Below are 19,760 nucleotides of genomic sequence, written 5' to 3' on the forward strand. Positions count from 1 at the left end.
TGCTAGTATGCAAAGCATGTTAGCACATTATGCCTTTACTTTGCAGGGAAGAAAAAAGGGGATTTGCATTTCATAAACCGTTGCGTTAATTTCATGTGACGTAAATTGGAAATACCGCCATTTTATTTTCTAGGGTGTCTGCTTTCAAAAAATATTCAATGTTTGAAGCTTTTACATAATCTTCAGGCCTACAATTATTTTTTTAAATGTATACAAAAAAAGGAAAAAAACTGCTGCGGCAGCAAAAAGGGTTAACAGGGTCCTTAGCAACATGGCAGCAGATGGCAATTTGTCTAAAGCAGTCATTGGGGGGTGGTGGCGGCACAAGGTCATTAGACCTTTTAATATAAAAAAAAATTCTTTATGTATTGCAGATCCTCATAGAGAAACAAAAATAAAATGCCATGATCATTATACAGTACATTGTACCTGTGTTATGCGGTGTGTGGAATGACTGAGGGCATTTTTAGGATTGTAACTTTCCTCCAGCTGTGGAACCACAAGATCCAGAGGAACAAGACATACAGTATACACATCTCCCCAGATCACCTAGGAGCAGTATAGAGCTGTGTGTTTCCATACAGATCACTGTGCACACTGAGGGAGGCGGGTCCTGTCTCCATGACAGCAGGAAAACACAACATTCCATAGCAACTCATTGTACCTTTACATCCACATACACAGTGCTGGATATTTACTTCTATTTCTACATCATCTTCTTTTAATGTTGTCACCATGGGGCTGGAGAGGAGACAGGACTGGCATCTGACTAGTACTGGCATTGGGCATGATTATAAGGCTCAGGTTCCCTTCCCCCCTCCGCATATTAAGGTAATGTAAAGAGACACAATCATAGCACAGGTATATGTTTATATAGAGAAGGTATATGTATTTTATATAGAGCAGTTATAAGTTTATATACAGCAGGTATATGTTTATATACAGCAAGTATATGTATATAGAGCAGTTATATGTTTATATACAGCAGGTATATGTATATAGAGCACTTATATGTTTATATAGAGCAGATATATGTAATGTATATAGAGCAGTTATATGTTTACAAATGTTATTGATCATCATTGCATGTATGTCGGTTACGTTCATGCTTGCACATTGCAGGAACGCACTCAAAATTGTTCTCTTTCCCTGAATGCCCCAAACAATCTGCAGCCTTTTTACAGATGTGCGAGGTGCAATTAATTCCTAATGGCACCCCCTTGCATCTTCATGCTTTCATGCCAAAATGCACGGTGACAAAGAACGGTCATTTTTTTTAAAAAGCATCAGACACCTTTTTGCATGTTTCTCAAACATAGGGCAGCCCACTATGGGCTGCACAGAAATAAAGGCTTCCAGGACAGTTACAATTCTCTACAGTGGAAATGTATAGGTATCTAAAACAATTATCTTACATAGTTAGGTTGAAAAAGGAAAGTCCATATAGTTCAACCAAAAAATAATAATAATTCAATCCCATATACACAATCCCTCACCCACAGCTGATCCAGAGGAAAACCCCAGCAAAGCTTGATGCAATTTGCTACAGGAGGGGAAAAAATTCCTTCCTGATCCCCCCGAGAGGCTATCGGATTTTCCCTGGATCAACTTTACATATAAATATTACTACCCAGTTATATTCTGTACATTAAGGGCCGGTTCACACTGCGGCGCGAGGCGAGGCGACACGGCTCGCCTCGCCTCGCTCCCGCAAGTCGTCCCCATTGAGTACAATGGAACCGTTCTGAGAGGAGCGACTCGAGTCGCTCCGACTCAGAAAAAAGGTTCCTGTACTACTTCGGGGCGACTTCGGGGGCGACTTGCATTGACTTCTATGCAGAAGTCCTCTGCAAGTCGCCGCTGACCCCCCCTGCAAGTCGCGGCGAGGAAGTCGGAGACGCCTCGCCGCGGCTCGCAGTGTGAACCGGCCCTAAGGAAAGATTCCAGGCCTTTTTTAACCACTTCCAGACCGCTGCACTCTGATATATGTCCTAACATTCAAGAGGAATATCATTGTTATGGCAGCTAGCTGCCATAACCCCGGTGTCCTCTTCTTCTGCCGGTGGTCCGGTTTCCAAGAATAGTGGTCTCTGTGGTGGATTCACCGCAAGATCATTTTTATAGGCGGCTGGAGGGGGGCCCTCGACAGCAGCGGAGTTGATTGGATGCTCTTCCTTGTCAGGTATGGAGACGAGTGAGAGGAAGATAGCTCTCACCCATCTCCATACCATTGTAGGGTGGAAGCAACTTCAAAACATCACTTCAGCCCATCACTTCAGCCATTTAAAAAAAAAAAAAATGTTTTTATTGCATTTTAGTGTAAATATGAGATCTTATGCTTTTTTTTCTATTACAAGGGATGTTTACATTCCTTGTAATAGGAATAAAAGTGATACCATTAAAAAAAAAAAAAAGAACAGTGTAAAAAAAAAAAAAAAGTTAAATAAATAAGAATTTTTTTTATTTTTTCTTAAACGTGCCCTGTCCTGCCGAGCTCGCGTGCAGAAGCGAATGCATACGTGAGCAGCTCCCGCATATGAAACCAGTGTTCAAACCACACATGTGAGGTATCCATTCCACGAGCTTTACTGTTTTTTATTTTTTTTATTTTAAAAAAGTGTATTTTTTCCAAAAAAAAGTGTGCTTGTAAGACCGCTGCACAAATACGGTGCGACAGAAAGTATTGCAATGACCGCAATTTTATTCTCTAGGTTTGGGGGTTCTAAGTAATTTTCTAGCAAAAAAAACTCTTTTTAACTTGTAAACAACAAATCTCAAAAAGAGGCTCAGTCCTTAAATGGTTAAAGCAATCTACTGAGCTGGCCAGAACCACCTCTGAGGGAGTCTATTCCACATTTTCACAGCCCTTACTGTGAAGAAACCTTTCCGTATTTGGAGATTAAATCTTTTTTCCTCTAGACTAAAAGAGTGCCCCCTTGTCCTCAACACCAAGTTCACTATATGGATCACTTATATATTTGTAGATGTTGATCATATCCCCCGTTAATCTCCTTTTCTTCTCAAGAGAGAATAAATTCAGTTCCTCTAATCTTTCCTCATAGCTGAGCTCCTCCATCCAGGGCCAGATTAAGAACATCATGGGCCTGGTGCTGAGGATTTTGGTGGGGCCTTTTATAAACAATAAATAAATAAAAATGCTAACTATTTTTTGTGATAACAAATAAAATTAAAGAGAGAGAGGGAGGATGAGAGAGAGAGAAAGGGGATGAAAGAGGTGTGAGGGGTAAGGGAGGGAGGATGAGAGAGAAAGGGGGGATGGGAGAGAGAGGATGCACATGAACATGTGTGGGAATGACATCAACGCAGCCTGGCCAAGGCAAGTGACCGAAGGCACAGAACCCAGAAGGAAGACCGGGTGAAGATGGAAGTGCCCGGGCCCCGCCGGACTGATCACAGCACAGCACTGGAGGGCTCAGTCTGACAATTTAAGTGTACCCTAATGTGCTAATATGCTGGGCATACTTGTACATTATGGCATAACCTACCCCAGGGCCTCTAAAAAGTAGTAATGTTAGAAAGGTTTACTACTATCACAGGAGCCTCTCATGGGGCCCCCTACTGACCCTGTGGCCCTTGGGCAGTGCCTAAGTGCATAGTTGTCAACATTTCAAAAATATTTTCAGGGACGCTTTTTTTTTTACAAGTGCTATATTTAGAGTAGCTGACATCCCCTATGTTCCTCTATACATCACAATAGTAATTACAAAACGAAATAAGTACTAATAATGGGGCAGAACAAATATGAGGACTGTGATATTTCCTTTAGTTGAACTGACAAAAGTGCCCATTCTAGAGCTGGTAACATTGAGGATATTCAGTATAATTTTAAAGAACAGTTTTTGTGGGTAAGAGGCATAGGGGAGGAGTATGGATGGTATAAAAGGGGGAAGTATGTGCAGGTGAGGTAGAGGAATGTGGAGGGTCTAACAGTGGGCACTATGTACAGGAGAGGAGTGTGAAGGGTATGACAGTGGGCAGTATGCACAGCAGAGGAGTGTAGATGGTATGACATTGGGCACTATGTATAAGAGAAGAGTGTGGAGGGTATGACAGTGAACAATATGTACAGGAGTGTGGAGGGCATGACAGTAGGCACTATGTATAGGAGAGAAGTGTGGAGAGTAGGACAGTAAGCAGTAATTACAGGAGAAGAGTGTGGAGGGAGGGTATGACGTGGGCACTATGTATAAGAGAGGAGTATGGAGGGTATGACAGTGAGTAGTATGTACAGGAGAGGAGTGTGGAGGGTATGACAGTGGACACATTGTATAGGAGAGGAGTATGGAGGGTATGACAGTGAGTAGTATGTACAGGAGAGGAGTGTGGAGAGTATGACAGTCAGCGCTATGTATAGGAGAGAAGTGTTGGAGGTATGACAGTGGGCACTATGTATAGGAGAGGAGTGTGGAGGGTATGACAGTGAGTAGTATGTACAGGAGAGGAGTGTGGAGAGTATGACAGTGGGCACTATGTATAGGAGAGGAGTATGGACGGTATGACAGTGAGTAGTATGTACAGGAGAGGAGTGTGGAGATTATGACAGTCAGCGCTATGTATAGGAGAGAAGTGTTGGAGGTATGACAGTGGGCACTATGTATAGGAGAGGAGTATGGAAGGTATGACAGTGAGTAGTATGTACAGGAGAGGAGTGTGGAGGGTATGACGATGGGCACTATGCATAGGAGAGGAGTGTTGGCGGTATGACAGTGGGCACTATGTATAGGAGAGAAATGTATGACAGCGGGCACTATGTACAAGAGAGGAGGAGTGTGTAGGATATGACAACGGGTGTTATGTATAGGAGAGAAGTGTGGCGGGTATGACAGTGAGCAGTATGTACAGGAGAGAAGTGTGGAGAGTATGACAGCGGGCACTATGTATAGGAGAGAAGTGTAGAGAGTATGACAGTGGGCACTATGTATAGGAGAGAAGTGTGGAGAGTATGCCAGTGGGTACTATGTATAGGAGAGAAGTGTGGAGAGTATGACAGTGGGCATTATGTATAGGAGAGGAGGATGAAGTAATCTGGGAAGGAAAAATTTAAAGGTTTGTGGAAGGATGTTTAGGGACTGTGTAGTGGTTAAGTGGGCCAGACATATTAAGCAGAGAGCAGCCATTGTCGATCTATGTATGGGCTAGCTGGTTTTATACAAGTCAACCTATTAACCGACTTGAGTACAACCAGCCTGTCAGGTTTTCCCCAAAACAATCAGTGCTGCCAACTATAGATAGCAACACTAATCACTGTATTCACTGGCAGAACACAATAACACTGCGGGAGTGATTGCCCCATTCACAGGTCAGCAGGTGAGAGGGTGTGTGGGGACAGGCTGGGGAGAGATACTAGTCAGTCCCTGGGTAGGCACTGGTTAGTATCAGAGCCAGATACACACAGGTTACATACGCCACGATCGTTAGAGTGAGAACAATAATTCTAGCACTAGACCTCCTCTGTAACTCTAAACATGTAACCTGTAAAAAAAATGTAAAGCAAAATCGTGCTAACTTTAGTGTTTTTTTATTATGAATGAAACAGTTTCTTTCTAAAAAAAAGTTTGAAAAATTGCTGCGCAAATATCGTGTAACATAAAAAGTTGCAAAGACCACCATTTTATTCCATAGGGTGTCTGCTAAAACAATATATAATGTTTGAGGGTTCTGAGAATTTTCTAGCATTAAAAAAAAAAGATGATTTTTACATGTAGGAGAGAAGTCTCAGAATGGGCCTGGGTGGCAAGGGGTTAATTATCATAAGTAATATACAAATAATTATTATAAGCTCTATGAGTTCATCCTCTCAGTCTGCTGCAGAGTGTTCCAGCTTGTATTTAAACTGGCCGGTCTGTATGTAGCTTCTGACAGGCTGTGCAAGGAGCCCCTTATCTCCGGAACCATAGATGATGGCAGCCCCATATTTTAACCAGTGCTGGAGTGGGTCTTTAGCTACCTACCCCCCAAATGTGGGGTCTCTGTGACTCCTGATTGCCGAGCCGAAGTCGATCTTTTTTTGATTTTTTTTTTTTTTTGGGCAAATGGGCCTATCTTGAGAAAGGGGCCTGGAGCTGCAGCTCCAATAGACCCTATGTTAATCCGGCCCTGCCTCCATCCCTCTATCAGTTTGGTTGCCCTTCTCTACACTTTCTCCAGTTCCCCGATATACTTTTTGAGAACTGGTGCCCAAAACTGAACCACATATTCCAGATGAGGTCTTACTAATGATTTGTTAAGGGGAAAAATGATATCTCTCTCTCTGGAGTCCATACCTCTCTTAATACAAGAAAGGACTTTGCTCGCTTTGGAAACCGCAGCTTGGCATTGCATGCTTTTATTGAGCTTATGATCTACCAAACCCCCAGATCCTTCTCCACCATTAAGCTATAAAGAAAGATCACATACACTTTATTCTCAATGATAAATCTGATGTACAGTATCTCACAAAAGTGAGTACACCCCTCACATTTTTGTAAATATTTTATTATATCTTTTCATGTGACAACACTGAAGAAATGAGACTTTGCTACAATGTAAAGTAGTGAGTGTACAGCTTGTATAACAGTGTCAATTTGCTGTCCCCTCAAAATAACTCAACACACAGCCGTTATTGTTTAAACGGCTGGCAACAAAAGTAAAAATGTCCAAATTGGGCGCAATTAGCCATTTTCCCTCCCCGGTGTCATGTGACTCATTAGTGTTATAATGGAGCACAATTCCTCCCACTGACAATAACAGTGGGGCACAATTGCTTCCACTGACATATAGTGGGACATAATTCCTCTCACTGACACCAATGTTGGGATACAATTCCTCACTATGACACCAACAATAGGCCACTGTTGCTCCCACTGACACCAATGATGGGGCATTATTCCTTCTACTGACACCAATGATGGGGCACTATTCTTCCACTAATTCAAAAGATTGAAAGATTTTACTTCCAGTACAGCCAAGACATTTTCTTCTCTGACTTTGTACAGTCCACCCCCCCTAAAGTCTGAAGGACAATAAACTGGCCCTTTGTTTAGAAAATTTGGAGACCCTTATCTTAGAGGAATCCTTGAAATAATTTTAGGTCTTAGGGAATCTCTGTTAAAACCAATTAATTTGGTATCAGTGAGAAAAACATCCCTTTGGTGACCAATGGAAAGAATGCCCCCCTTACAGTGGTGGTCAAAACGCCATCCTTACAGATAACTAAAAAGATCATTGGTGTTCTGCAGCTGGCTTTGCCAAGTGGCATTGGCCCCAGATCTATGCAGGCACCATCAAATGGGAAGTCAGTCAGCCACAGCTCAAGGAACCCCTAAAAACCTCTGAAGGAACACTAGGATTCCATGTAACCCTGGTTGAGAATGGTTGCTCTAGATAATGGAGAGGGGGTAGTGTATGCTAACTAAGAAGAGCATCCTAAAGTGACAACACTACTATTGTTTACATACAGTATAGTACAGGGAGTGAGCGTTGTCACTCTAGGAAAGGAAATGTGTTAGGGCTAGTTTATGCTTGCTTCAAAACAAGGTTTCGGACACACTTTGTTAAAGTTCTCTAAATAAAATGGTTAGCTTACAGTCCTGTTTACACCTTGCTTTTGCCTTGGCTTTGCTTCAAAAATGATACCCTATGTCGCATTAGTGGTGTTTCAAAGTGTCTTCAAAGCCTCCATAGAAGTCTATGACAAAGCTCACTTGAATCACCACCAAAGCATCATCGAAGCAGCACTGAAGCATCATTGAAGCAGCACTGAAGCATCAAAATCACATCAATAAAACATGTTAAAGCGGTAGGCGCTTTAATGTGTGTTGAAGACGAAGCAAGTCTAAATGAGCCTTTACTGACAGGATCACCAAGTAAAAATAAAGTAGAAAATGATAAAAAAACGAAAGGACTGGTAAGCTGCAACAAATCACATTTTTGTTTTTTGGTTTAGATATGCTTAAAGGGGACAAAATGCTCTTGAGATGACATTAGAACGGGTTGGACAAAGGGAGACTTTCTATTCTTTGATATCTTTTTTATTTAATGCTTCATAATAAAATATGCTGTACTTTGTCTATCGCTTCAGTCCACCATCTTTGAGCCACTGCCAGCCACACTACAACAAAGCAGTGAAGTGACGGCATTTGATGAATTGCTGAACACATATGAGACAACCACTGGCAGCGCACATAACAGGAAGTATCCTGGGGGGCCGTTTTCACAACCCAGTCACCCTCTCCCTCCTCCACATTGGAAGGTCAATTACAACAAGGATTTATGGGACAAGGTGAGGAACAGCAGCCATGTGACTAAATACACATCTGTCATAATGGCTGAAAAAAATGCATTCTTTTGAGGGCTTGTGGAAACATTCTTCTTTTCTTCTTTTGTTTTTATTAATCATTTTATATTTCTATAACACTTTTCTTCCTGGATCTTTAAAGTGTTTTATTTGCTGTTGGGGCAGACATCTTGCTCTCACTATGTAGAATACCACACTAAGGCAGCCCTCAAATTTCCACTCGCCTGCTCCCATTAGGCGAGTGGAAATAAGCTAAGGGCGAGTGTTGAGCTGCATCGGGCGGGGGTGGGGTTGAACGAGAGCCAATTCTTCTCCTAGCCTCTGCCCCCTGTAAATCACCAGCTTGTTAATAGGAAAAGTTAACTTTGGCAGCTCCCGCTCCCCTGTCCAGTGCTATTCTCTGCTGTAAGTCTCTCAGTATCCTTGATCAGTGAAAGTGTCATTCATTGGTTTTAATATTTAGTGCTATATTTAATATAGCATTAAAATATTTACTTAACAAGGCAGTAATTATGTGTACAGTGCCTAGAGTAGCCAGTCATCCTTATTTTATTTATCATAGTCAGATCAATGAAATATGATTGCTGGTATTGGTTATTTATTTATTTTTTCCATATTCAGTGTACTGCAAATATTACACTGAATAAGAAAAAAGATAAAAATAACCAATACCAGCAAATGGCAATCGTATTTCATTGATCTGACTGTGATAAATAAAATAAGGATACATTTGTTAATATTGCTAAAGTTGTTGTTGTTGTTAATATTTATTTTTGTAACTTTGAAACATTTAACAGTGTAATTTTATGAGATAATTTACGGGGGCATCTTTTAGGGGTGGAGTTAGAGGCAGGGCAGGGTTTGGGTGGGGCGACTGGTGGTGAGTAACTCTTAAGGCCTGGCTAGTTGCTCATGACTTGAAATTTTGAGCTTTGCACCTAGGCAATTTTAGACAAATGCCAATAATCCAACCAGCATTTTTAGTGTGTCGGAGGAAACTGGAGTGCCCACAGGAAACCCAAGCAAGCACAGGAAAAGCATTCAAAGTCCATGCAGATAGGGTTGCAAACCAAGGACTGCAGTGCTGCAAAGCAGAAGTGCCAACAACTAAACCACTGTGTTGTTTTAGATATGTTGTATACAGTGCCTTGAAAAAGTATTCATACCTTTTGAAATTGTCCACATTTTGCTAATAGTTTTCCTATGGACAAATTCTCCCACCTGAGGTTTGCAGTTGTGCTATACTCTTTTAATTTTTGGATGATGGATTGAACAGTGCTCCATGAGATGTTCAAAGCTTGGGATATTTTTTTTAAACCTAACCCTGCTTTAAACTTCTCCCCAACTTCATCCATAACCTGTCTGGTGTGTTCCTTTGCCTTCATAAAGTTGTTTGTTCACTAAGGTTCTCTAACAAACTTCTGAGGGCTTCACAGAACAGCTGTACCGAGATTAAATTACACACAGGGGGACTCTATTTACTAATTAGGTGATTTGTGAAGACAATTGGTTCCACTAGATTTTAGTTAGGGGTATCAGAGTAAAGGGGCTGAATACAAATGCACGCCACACTTTTAAGATATTTATTTGTAAGAAATTTTGAAAAACATTTATCATTTTCCTTCCACTTTACAATCATGTGCCACTTTGTGTTGGTCTATTACACAAAATCCCAATAAAATACATTTACGTTTTTAGTTGTAATATGACAAGATGTGGAAAATGTCAGGGGGTATGAATACTTTTTCAAGGCACTGTAAGTAAAAATGACCAAGTTTCTCCTTGCTGTAGTTCTGCCAAAAATGTGTTGAATTTGGAATTGATCTTGGCAGAGCCATGCCGCATGTAATCAGTAAGGTAGGCATTCAGAAGTAATGTTGTGTTTTAGCAGGGTAGCTTTAAAGCGGTTCTTCACCCTAAAGGGGAAGTTCCGCTAATCTTATCCCTCCCCCCCTCCGGTGCCACAATCGGCACCTTTCAGGGGGGAGGGGGGTGCAGTTACCTGGATAATCCAGGTAACTGCACCCACTTCCGGCCAGACCGCCGCAGACCCCCGCAGACGCTCCGCCCCCCCCCCCCCCGTTGTGTTCTGGGAAACACACAGTTCCCAGAGACACAGCGGGGGACCATAAGAGACGCGCAGCGCGACTCGCGCATGCGCAGTAGGGAACCGGGCAGTGAAGCCGTCATGATTCACTTCCCGATTCCCTGACAGAGGATGGCGGCGGTGGCAGCAGCGAGACGAGCGATCGCTCGTCATCTGCCGCCGACATCGCTGGAACCTGGGACAGGTAAGTGGGATTTTATTAAAAGTCAGCAGCTGCAATATTAGTAGCTGCTGGCTTTTAATATTTTTTTTTTAGGTGCAGCTCCTCTTTAAGTTAGTTGGGAATGTCATTTGGAATGCCCAGTCTTAAGATTACAGCCAGCTGGTGCAACAAACATTAGCCGTCCTATGGGCCACAATTATATTCCAAGATGAAGTGGTTATAATGCAATAAGAATTCATCAGCTACTGTACTATATTGGTAGATGAAGAGTTTTTAGTGGGAAATTTCAGGAGAATGTGAAGGGGCCATTTACACTAGGTATTGAGGTAACGTAACACATTGCTTCTAACAACCCAAGGGTGTCCTTGTGACATGAGGATTTTCAGCATTTTCAGGACTACCCTGATCTACTCCTACTGTTGCCCCTAAAGCTAAAAGTTTAGATATGCATATTTTTCCAAACCGGACCAATGTACCGTAAGCATGCATGTGTCCTTGCTGGATGATCCCCATGAAAGCTGAAAATTACTGTAGTAGGTGCTGCTACTACAGTGATCTCCACTAGCTTCTTGGTTCTGTGCCAAGCAGCTGCCCTGCTGCTTATTGAACCCAGGAGTTTTCTCACTTGGCATAGGAGCCATTCAGAGAACACTTTGCATTTAATAAATGTAAAGCATTCTCTAATTGGACGAGGTGGAAGTTGTGATGTGATGTCACTGCTCCACCTCGTCCAATCAGAGAATGCCTTGTATTCATAATGTTCCCTGATCGGTGCCTATACTGAGTGAGCAACCTCTTGTGTTCACTAAGCAGCAGAGCGGGTGTATTGTTTTTCTGGAAATGCGTTTGTGTGCAGTGCATTACGATGAGAACAGAATACCTTAAAGCAGTATATGTCAGCACATAAAAATAAATAAAAATGTGTGATGAGACCCATAAACTTCAGTAAATTGACTTACGAAGCTCAAATTTAACATAAACTGCCATTTTTGACAGCTACTTCTGGTCATATTACCCACTGAGATGTCAGGCCAATGCACTGTATTCATTAATATCATCATTTTTTTTATGACTTTCATCTGGTTGATGCTTGCTCTGGGTCAGTGACTCTGAAGAACATAAGCCGGACACAGGCAGGTAAGTAGCATTTTCAGAGGGAGACCACCACCAGTAGCAGTTCCCATATTTCTCAAATGACAGAACTACTTTCTGGAGACATTCTGACAAGTTATACTGATTATTAAGATTTTAATGCACGTCGGGGGCTTTACAGCTTTTCTTCGGAAATAAGTAGAGTACCTTCCCTATAATTGTATTTATATATCTTGCAGTTGAAGTTGAGAGCATGGAGAACTCCAGAAAAGTCTTGCAGTGAGATGAAAGCACAGTTTCAGGGCCGTCAAGTTCAGCCAACGTACAGCACGTTCCACTCAGGACCACAGCCCTTCCCACTGGAGAATCATCTGAACAAAGGACCATCACAGGTTGTTATTACACTGCCCTGCATAATTATTAGCCACAACACATAAGGATTACATTACATGACTACAGCCCAGAGTTCATATCATGAATGTTCAGACTATGCAATGGGCCGACTGTTTAGATCTGTTGATTAAGGCGCTATTATTTGTATTGTTCATTGTTGTATAGAAAGTACCATATCTGAATCTCCTCTCACTTCCTGTCCCAGAGCAAAAGTGAATAGAAATCTCTTTATAATGAGGGCAAATTGCCTTTTAGACATCACTGGAAGAGGTAGCCTGGCACCGCACACCTCGCCTGCCCGAGTGGTTAGCAGGTAAAAGTAGCCTCAGCTTGATTCAACCAGGCTACATCCCCAACATGTTTCACCCCGCCCCATTCTTCATGATTAAGCCCTGGGGGGCAGGGTGAAACATGTTGGTGACGTGGTCTGGATGAATCAAGCTGAGGCCGCTTTTACCTGCACACCACTTGGACCGGGCAAGGTGTGCAGTGGCCGGGCTATCTCTTGCTATTTCTGCAGTGTACTTTGGGTCTGAACAGACCTTTCCTCAGCCTGTACCCTTGCAGGTCAGCGGCATCCAACTCCTCAGTCTTTGATAGTCTGAGCGGGAACCCTTAAGCATTTATCATGGGTCACTGGAAGAGGTGTCATTATTGGAAACCAATAGCAGTGCGGGGGAAGCAAGGGCTGTGGGGGGGAATCAGCACCGCATGTGGGGATTAGGGTGTGCCCAGGCATTCCAGCCACACCTTATTATGTGCACACCTATACCTTTCTGACACATTTCTTATATTAATTGAATTATTTTGTCTGATGTACGGTCCCTATTTTTAAGCTATCTGAGATCCCAATTTAGGACAATGAAAACATTAACGGAAGGCATCAGAGGCATAGCTTGAAGCTTTTGGACTCCGATGTGAAAGTGTACCTGCCCCCCCCCCCCCCTACTACCACCTGCTGCTTCTACCACACACCAAGGGACTCCCACCATGTGCCAAGATACTCCAAGTAGCTAAAATGTTATTTCAGATCTTTAGTTACATATTGAGAGGGTAATTCAAAAGATTTTGGAGAAGCTGTTCATACTTTAGTATACAGTATCTCACAAAAGTGAGTACACCCCTCGCATGTTTGTAAATATTTTATTATATCTTTTCATGTGACAGAAATGACACTTTGCTACAATGTAAAGTAGTGAGTATACAGTATAACAGTGTAAATTTGCTGTCCCCTCAAAATAACTCAACATATAGCCATTGATGTCTAAACCATGAATACACCTCTAAGGGAAAATTTCCAAATTGGTCCTAATAAGGCATTTTCCCTCCTCGGTGTCATGTGACTCGTTAATGTTACAAGGTCTCAGGGGAGCAGGTGTGTTAAATTTGGTTAAAAAAATGGCCCAAAGGCTAACGCTGCACTAGGAAAAAAAACAATCAAAGATATAAACACAGCTGCTAGCACCCCAAAGTCTAATACAAACTCAAACAGATATACATACAAAATAGATGCAGTGCTAGTGATAAAGTGAGTCCTAAAATTTCAATCCATAGATGAAAGTGAAATAAACATCTTTGCTTTGTATAGATGATAAGCTGTAGGTGAGGAAAATGTGACACTTCACATTATATGCATCCAGCTCCACACCCAAGTGTATCGAAGTAGCCTGCTTACCAGCTCTCAGTAGTGGTCTCACCAAGCACAGGGAAATAGGTCTCCCAGGGAACCTTAGTAATGTCTGCAAACTCCACTTTACTGGTAAAACTCTGAAATATAATGAAGAAATGCCCCCATAGTGCAGTACTTTAAAGCAGGGGTCTCAAACTGGCGGCCCTCCAGCTGTTGCAAAACTACAAGTCCCATCATGCCTATGCCTGTGGGAGTCATGCTTGTAACGGTCAGCCATGCAATGCCTCATGGGACTTGTAGTTTTGCAACAGCTGGAGGGCCGCCAGTTTGAGACCCCTGCTTTAAAGTATCCAGATTTAATAAAATAGGTGGAGTGCACTTACAAGATAAAGGCAGACTATAGGCATCAAAGGCAGCATGTCATGTAGTAAGAACCGCAGCGTCTCCACAGGCTTTGCTTCACTTTCTGGTTCCAAAGAACTCTCTGAGAATCTGAAAAAAAGAATTGTTGCTCTACATAAAGATGGCATAGGCTATAAGAAGATTGCCTGAAACTGAGCTGCAGCATGGTGGTCAAGACCATACAGCGGTTTAACAGGACAGGTTCATTCAGAACAGGCCTCGCCATGGTCAACCAAAGAAGTTGAATGCATGTGCTCAGCATCATATCCAGAAGTTGTCTTCGGGAAATAGACGCATGAGTGCTGCCAGCATTGCTGCAGAGGTTGAAGGGGTGGGGGGTCAGCCTGTCAGTGCTCAGACCATACGCCACACACTACATCAAATTGGTCTGCATGGCTGTCACCCCAGAAGGAAGCCTCTTCTAAAGATGATGCACAAGAAAGCCCACAAACAGTTTGCTGAAGACAAGCAGACTAAGGACATGGATTACTGGAACCATGTCCTGTGGTCTGATGAGATCAAGATGAACTTATTTGGTTCAGATGGTGTCAAGCGTGTTTGGTGGCAACCAGGTGAGAAATACAAAGATAAGTGTGTCTTGCCCACAGTCAAGCATGGTGGTGGGAGTGTCATGGTTTGGGGCTGCATGAGTGCTGCCAGCACTGGGGAGCTACAGAACTATGAATGCCAACATGTACTGTGAAATACTTAAGCAGAGCATGATTCCCTTCCTTTGGAGACCACTGCCTTGCTAAAGAAGCTGAGGGTAAATTTAATGGACTGGCCAAGCATGTCTCCAGACCTAAATCCTATTGAGCATCTGTGGGGCATCCTCAAACGGAAGGTGGAGGAGCCCAAGGTCTCTAACATCCACCAGCTCTGTGATGTCGTCATGGAGAAGTGGAAGAGGACTCCGGTGGCAACCTGTGAAGCTCTAGTGAACTTCATGCCCAAGAGGGTTATGGCAGTGCTGGAAAATAATGGTGGCCACAGAAAATATTGACACTTTGGGCCCAATTTAGAAATTTTCACTTAGGGGTATATTCACTTTTGTTGCCAGTGGTTTAGACATTAATAGCTATGTTGAGTTATTTTGAGGGGACAGAAAATTTACACTGATATACAAGCTGCAACCTCACTACTTTACATTGTAGCAAACTGTCATTTCTTTAGTGTTGTCACATGAAAAGATATAATAAATTATTTACAAAAATGTTAGGGGTGTACTTCCTCTCCAATTCTTTTAAAGACAACCTTTGACAGGTGGAGATCTACCTGAACAACATGAAATAGATCAAAGATCGTTGGGGTTCAGCACCCTTATTTCTTTTAAAGAAATTAACTAGCAAGGTCTAACTAAATAGTGAGGCCACTTTCACACTGAGGCGTTTTACATGTGTTTTTGCGCTACAAATAGCACGTGAAAAGTGCCTGTAAACTGCCTCTTCTGCAGCCCCAGTGTGAAAGCCTGAGTGCTTTCACACTGGGGCGGTGCGCTTGCAGGACGGGAAAAAAGTCCTTCAAGCAGCATCTTTGGGGCGGTGCAGGAGCGGTGTAGGCAAAATTATTTATTTTCTCTGTGTAATGTGAATACATTTGTCAGTATTCAAAAATATGATAAAATATGTATTTTCAGTCAATTGTGGCAACTACAGAAAATAAGGTTTTGTCCGGAGAACCATACTACATCAGAGATGGTGGAGTCTTGAGTTTGAATGACATATATGCTTCCACTACTATGCGGGATTTTCGATCATTTACAGAGTGAGTATAATGTTTATATCCTGCTTGTATAGTACTGGCAGTTAGGAGTAACTTTGTGATGTTCTCTGTAGAAATGATTTTAGGTAGGTCTTATGGTTGTGATTTAGCCAATTATCACATGATATTTATAATCAACGTGATCTGGCCTTACAAGCACCTTGTAAGTAAAATAGTTATATATTGCTGGCAGCATATATTTTCAAACTGATCTCTCTGTCCTTTTGGAGCCTCCAGGACCCCACATTTGGGTTGTACACATGGACGTAACACTTCTCTCCAAGTTGAAATTAGGCTCCACCTTCTTCTAGTGCCAAGCACCACCTCCTGTCATTTGGCTGTCAGATACCAGAGTTGATGTGACAACTGCCACAAGTATATGCAAGGATCATTGTTACCCTATACACTTTTTAGGCCAAGGCCAGGCTCCATTTTTCTCTTGCCTGACTTTTTGATGTCTGTGATGTCTGTGGCCATATGGTATTTCAATAATTTTTGGTCAAACTTTTTTTTTTATAAAATTCAATTTTATAATTTTTATATGTTTTAACAGAACATAAACATACATGCACACACAGACTTTGTTTTGCAAAGACATATCTCATACACAATAAATAATTCCCAGAGAACTACTATTTCTAAAAATAAAAAAAGAGCACCGTAGTAGTTTTCTTGTTACAGGCAGGCTGTCTCTGTGGACCCTTACTCAGTCCCACCTCCTTTGTTAGACGTCACACATCCCGGCATTGGACCGGTGAGATATCTATCAAAGGAGGCGGGACATCGGATGGCATCTGTAAGCGGGAGATCCCTGCTCTATGTAATCCGGAGGCGCCTGTCCTCTCCCTTACCCTCCGAGGCAGCACTGGGGCCCCTGCGCGCCCGAAAAGGTGATCACCAGCCCTAAAGGGTCCAGCAGGTGGCGCTAGTGGGCCCCCTTTAGTGGCCGGGCCCTTGGATCATGTCCAAATGGACCGACTTGTCAGTCTGCCCCTGCCTCCCACTGACACCAGCAATCAGACACTCTTCCTCCCACTGACTCTAACAATCAAGCACTATTCCTCCCACTGACACCAACAATGGGGTAGTATTCCTCCCACTGACACCAACAATAGGGCACTATTCCCCCCCCCACTGACACCAATAATGGGGCACTATTCCTTTCACTGATATCAGTGATGGGACACTATTCCAATGATGGGGCAGTATTCCTCCCACTGACACCAACCATGAGGCACAATTCCTCCCACTAACACCAACAATGGGGCACTATTACTTCCACCGATACCAGCTATTTCTCCCCCTAATACCAATGATGGGGTGGGGATTGTTTACTTCCATTAGGCACAGCCTGGCACCCCTAAAGTCTGATGGTCAGTAAACTGGCCCTTTGTTTAAAATGTTTGGAGACCTCTGGTGTAGGCTAAGGTGTTTTACTTCAACCAATAGCAACTAGTTGGACATTGTTCTAAGCATACAAACTGGAGTTTCTAAAGCTATCCTATCACATAGGGATCAGACTCCAGGAAGTAAGCATTATATTTGCTTGAAAACATGTTTTTCTATTTTGAATGAATGACTTTAAGTAACCTGTACTGCTGGGTTTTACAGACAATCATTATGTTTTTAATTTTCTAGGAAAGAACTACAGGGTTATCCCAAGAAAGATATCCTGACATACTGGCAGGCAGAAAAGTACCCTAAGGTCTGGGGGCATGGATTGAAAGAGAACCCCTTACCCAAGGAGGCTCAGCCAACTGTTCGTCGTCCACCTCCCATGCGTGACAGCATGCAGTTCCCTACTGCTACAAAATTGCCACGTATTCCACCTCGTGCAAGATCTGTCCCTCACAGGGGACTTAAGACCCTGGTCCAGGAGAGCTATCAGTGGCCTCTTGATGTCAAGAGGTCCAACGATGTTTATTTCCCACTGGAATGCCCCTGGACCATGACACATGCAGGGCCTCTACCAGAGATCATGTCTGTACCCAAGGTGTACGAAACAGAATATGAAACATATGGAAGTAAGAAACCAGTTGCTGTGTGACATCCGCTGCTAGCAGGGAATAATTTATAACACATTCAAGCAATAAAGATTATTTGTTAAAGGAGCATGTCTTTTTATTTTGAATGCAATATTGTGCACAAAGTTCCCTAAATAATTATTAGAGATACGGTGGATTTCCAAGAAAATGCAAATCTTCTCTTTGATTAGGGCCACTCTGTGTTAAAACATGGAGGAATTTCCCAGTTCTTTGGGGACAATGGTGGGACATCATTGCACTGTTGCTTGCAGTCATTTATGAACATCAGTCCAATTAAATGAATTAAACTTTTTTCCATTGGCCATCCCACAATTTTAGATTTCCCCAACAAGAGAGCTGCACGAGATGAATTTGTGTTACCGCAGTGAGAAGTTTGTATGTGTGTGTACACTTCATACATGCATTATATTATTTAACCCAAACTCAGTATTTCAATGATTGACTTTTTAATATATCTTGGGAACTACATCGTGGGTGTGATTTCCCAGCAAGATCTGCTAATCTGCTCATCATCTCAAAATTTCACAAATAAGGGATTACGGCAAATGGCTTGAGCTGGAAATTCAGGAGCACGTGTATTGTTGTAGAATGCTACCCACTGGCACCTGGAATCAATTTTGGAATGAAGTGATTCTTTAAATTTTAGTATTTGCATGTTACTGTAATGTCTATAAATAGTAATTGTATTCCAAAACCTTCTTCATTTTAGCATTACTAGCTATAGCTTTAGGAAGGTGGATGTATTAGGTCTTATCTTCTCTGGTTACAAACGCCTACACAAGCAGCTACTTTGCTTCTAGGAACTCAGGATACAGGAAGGTCCAAGGACACGAGAGACACCAAATCCCATATCCTTTTAGCACAGATGAGTTAATATTACATAATTTATCAAATGCTGTATCTATAGTTTTTTTATTTTTAAATGAGCTTTGTCAGCTTAACAACTTCAGCCGCGGAAGGATTTGCCCCCTTAACCACTTACAGACCGGACCATTTTGCTGGTCAAAAACCAGACCACTTTTTGCGATTCGGCACTGCGTCGCTTTAACTGACAATTGCGCGGTCGTGCGACATGGCTCCCAAACAAAATTGACGTCCTTTTTTTCACACAAATAGAGCTTTCTTTTGGTGGTATTTGATCACCCCTGCAGTTTTTATTTTTTGCGCTATAAACAAAAATAGAGCGACAATTTTGAAAAAAAAGCATTATTTTTTACTTTTTGTTACAATAAATATCCCCCAAAAATATATAAAAAAACATTTTTTTCCCTCACTTTAGGCCGATACGTATTCTTCTAAATATTTGTGGTAAAAAAATCGCAATAAGCGATTATTGATTGGTTTGCGCAAAAGTTATAGTATTTAAAAAATAGGGATAGTTTTATAGCATTTTTATTAATAATTTTTTATTATTTTTTTTTTTTACTAGTAATGGCGGCGATCAGCGATTTTTATTGTGACTGCTCCATTGTGGGGGACCCATCGGACATTTTTGACACATTTTTGGGACCATTGTCATTTATACACTAATCACTGCTATATAAATGCAGTGATTCCTGTGTAAATGACACTGGCAGTGAAGGGGTTAAGTGTTCCTAGGGGTGTGTTACTAACTGTGGGGGGGTTGGGCTTTCATTTAGTGAACACTGATCTCTGCTCCAATCACATGAAGCAGAGATCAGCGTCACTAGTTGCTGGGCAGAATGGAGAAATGCTGTTTACACGGCATTTCCTCCATTCAGCCGTCCCGTGAGACGATCGCGGGGATGCCCGCGGTGATTGAGTCCGCGGGTCCCGTGACCGGACTCACGGGGGTCCCGACCAGTGCGGGAGCGCGCCGCCAGCGGCGCGCTCCCGATGGCAGGGCGGCA

At 42.4% G+C, this 19,760-nt stretch overlaps 1 protein-coding gene across 1 annotated transcript; it reads left to right on the forward strand.

Annotated features, from left to right (window-relative positions):
* Positions 1-621: 621 nt before the first annotated feature.
* Positions 622-17,955, forward strand: SAXO3 (stabilizer of axonemal microtubules 3). Its single transcript, XM_077457504.1, has 5 exons — positions 622-831; positions 8,081-8,281; positions 11,898-12,050; positions 15,720-15,847; positions 17,483-17,955. The coding sequence occupies exons 1-5, from the start codon at positions 736-738 to the stop codon at positions 17,889-17,891; spliced, it is 987 nt and encodes a 328-aa protein (XP_077313630.1). The 5' UTR covers positions 622-735; the 3' UTR covers positions 17,892-17,955.
* Positions 17,956-19,760: the final 1,805 nt, after the last annotated feature.

Source organism: Lithobates pipiens, unplaced genomic scaffold, assembly GCF_037356315.1.
Source record: "Lithobates pipiens isolate NorthernLeopardFrog02 unplaced genomic scaffold, aLitPip1_a1.2 Scaffold_27, whole genome shotgun sequence".
Lineage (NCBI taxonomy): Eukaryota > Metazoa > Chordata > Amphibia > Anura > Ranidae > Lithobates > Lithobates pipiens.

What these genes read in the sequence shown, in the direction of transcription:
- SAXO3 (XM_077457504.1), top strand. Translation starts at nt 736, where the DNA reads ATGGGGCTGGAGAGGAGACAGGACTGGCATCTGACTAGTACTGGCATT. An exon ending in TCCCCCCTCCGCATATTAAG is followed by an intron (nt 832 to 8,080) that starts GTAATGTAAAGA and finishes CTATCGCTTCAG; the next exon opens with TCCACCATCTTTGAGCCACT. An exon ending in TGAACAAAGGACCATCACAG is followed by an intron (nt 12,051 to 15,719) that starts GTTGTTATTACA and finishes ATGTATTTTCAG; the next exon opens with TCAATTGTGGCAACTACAGA.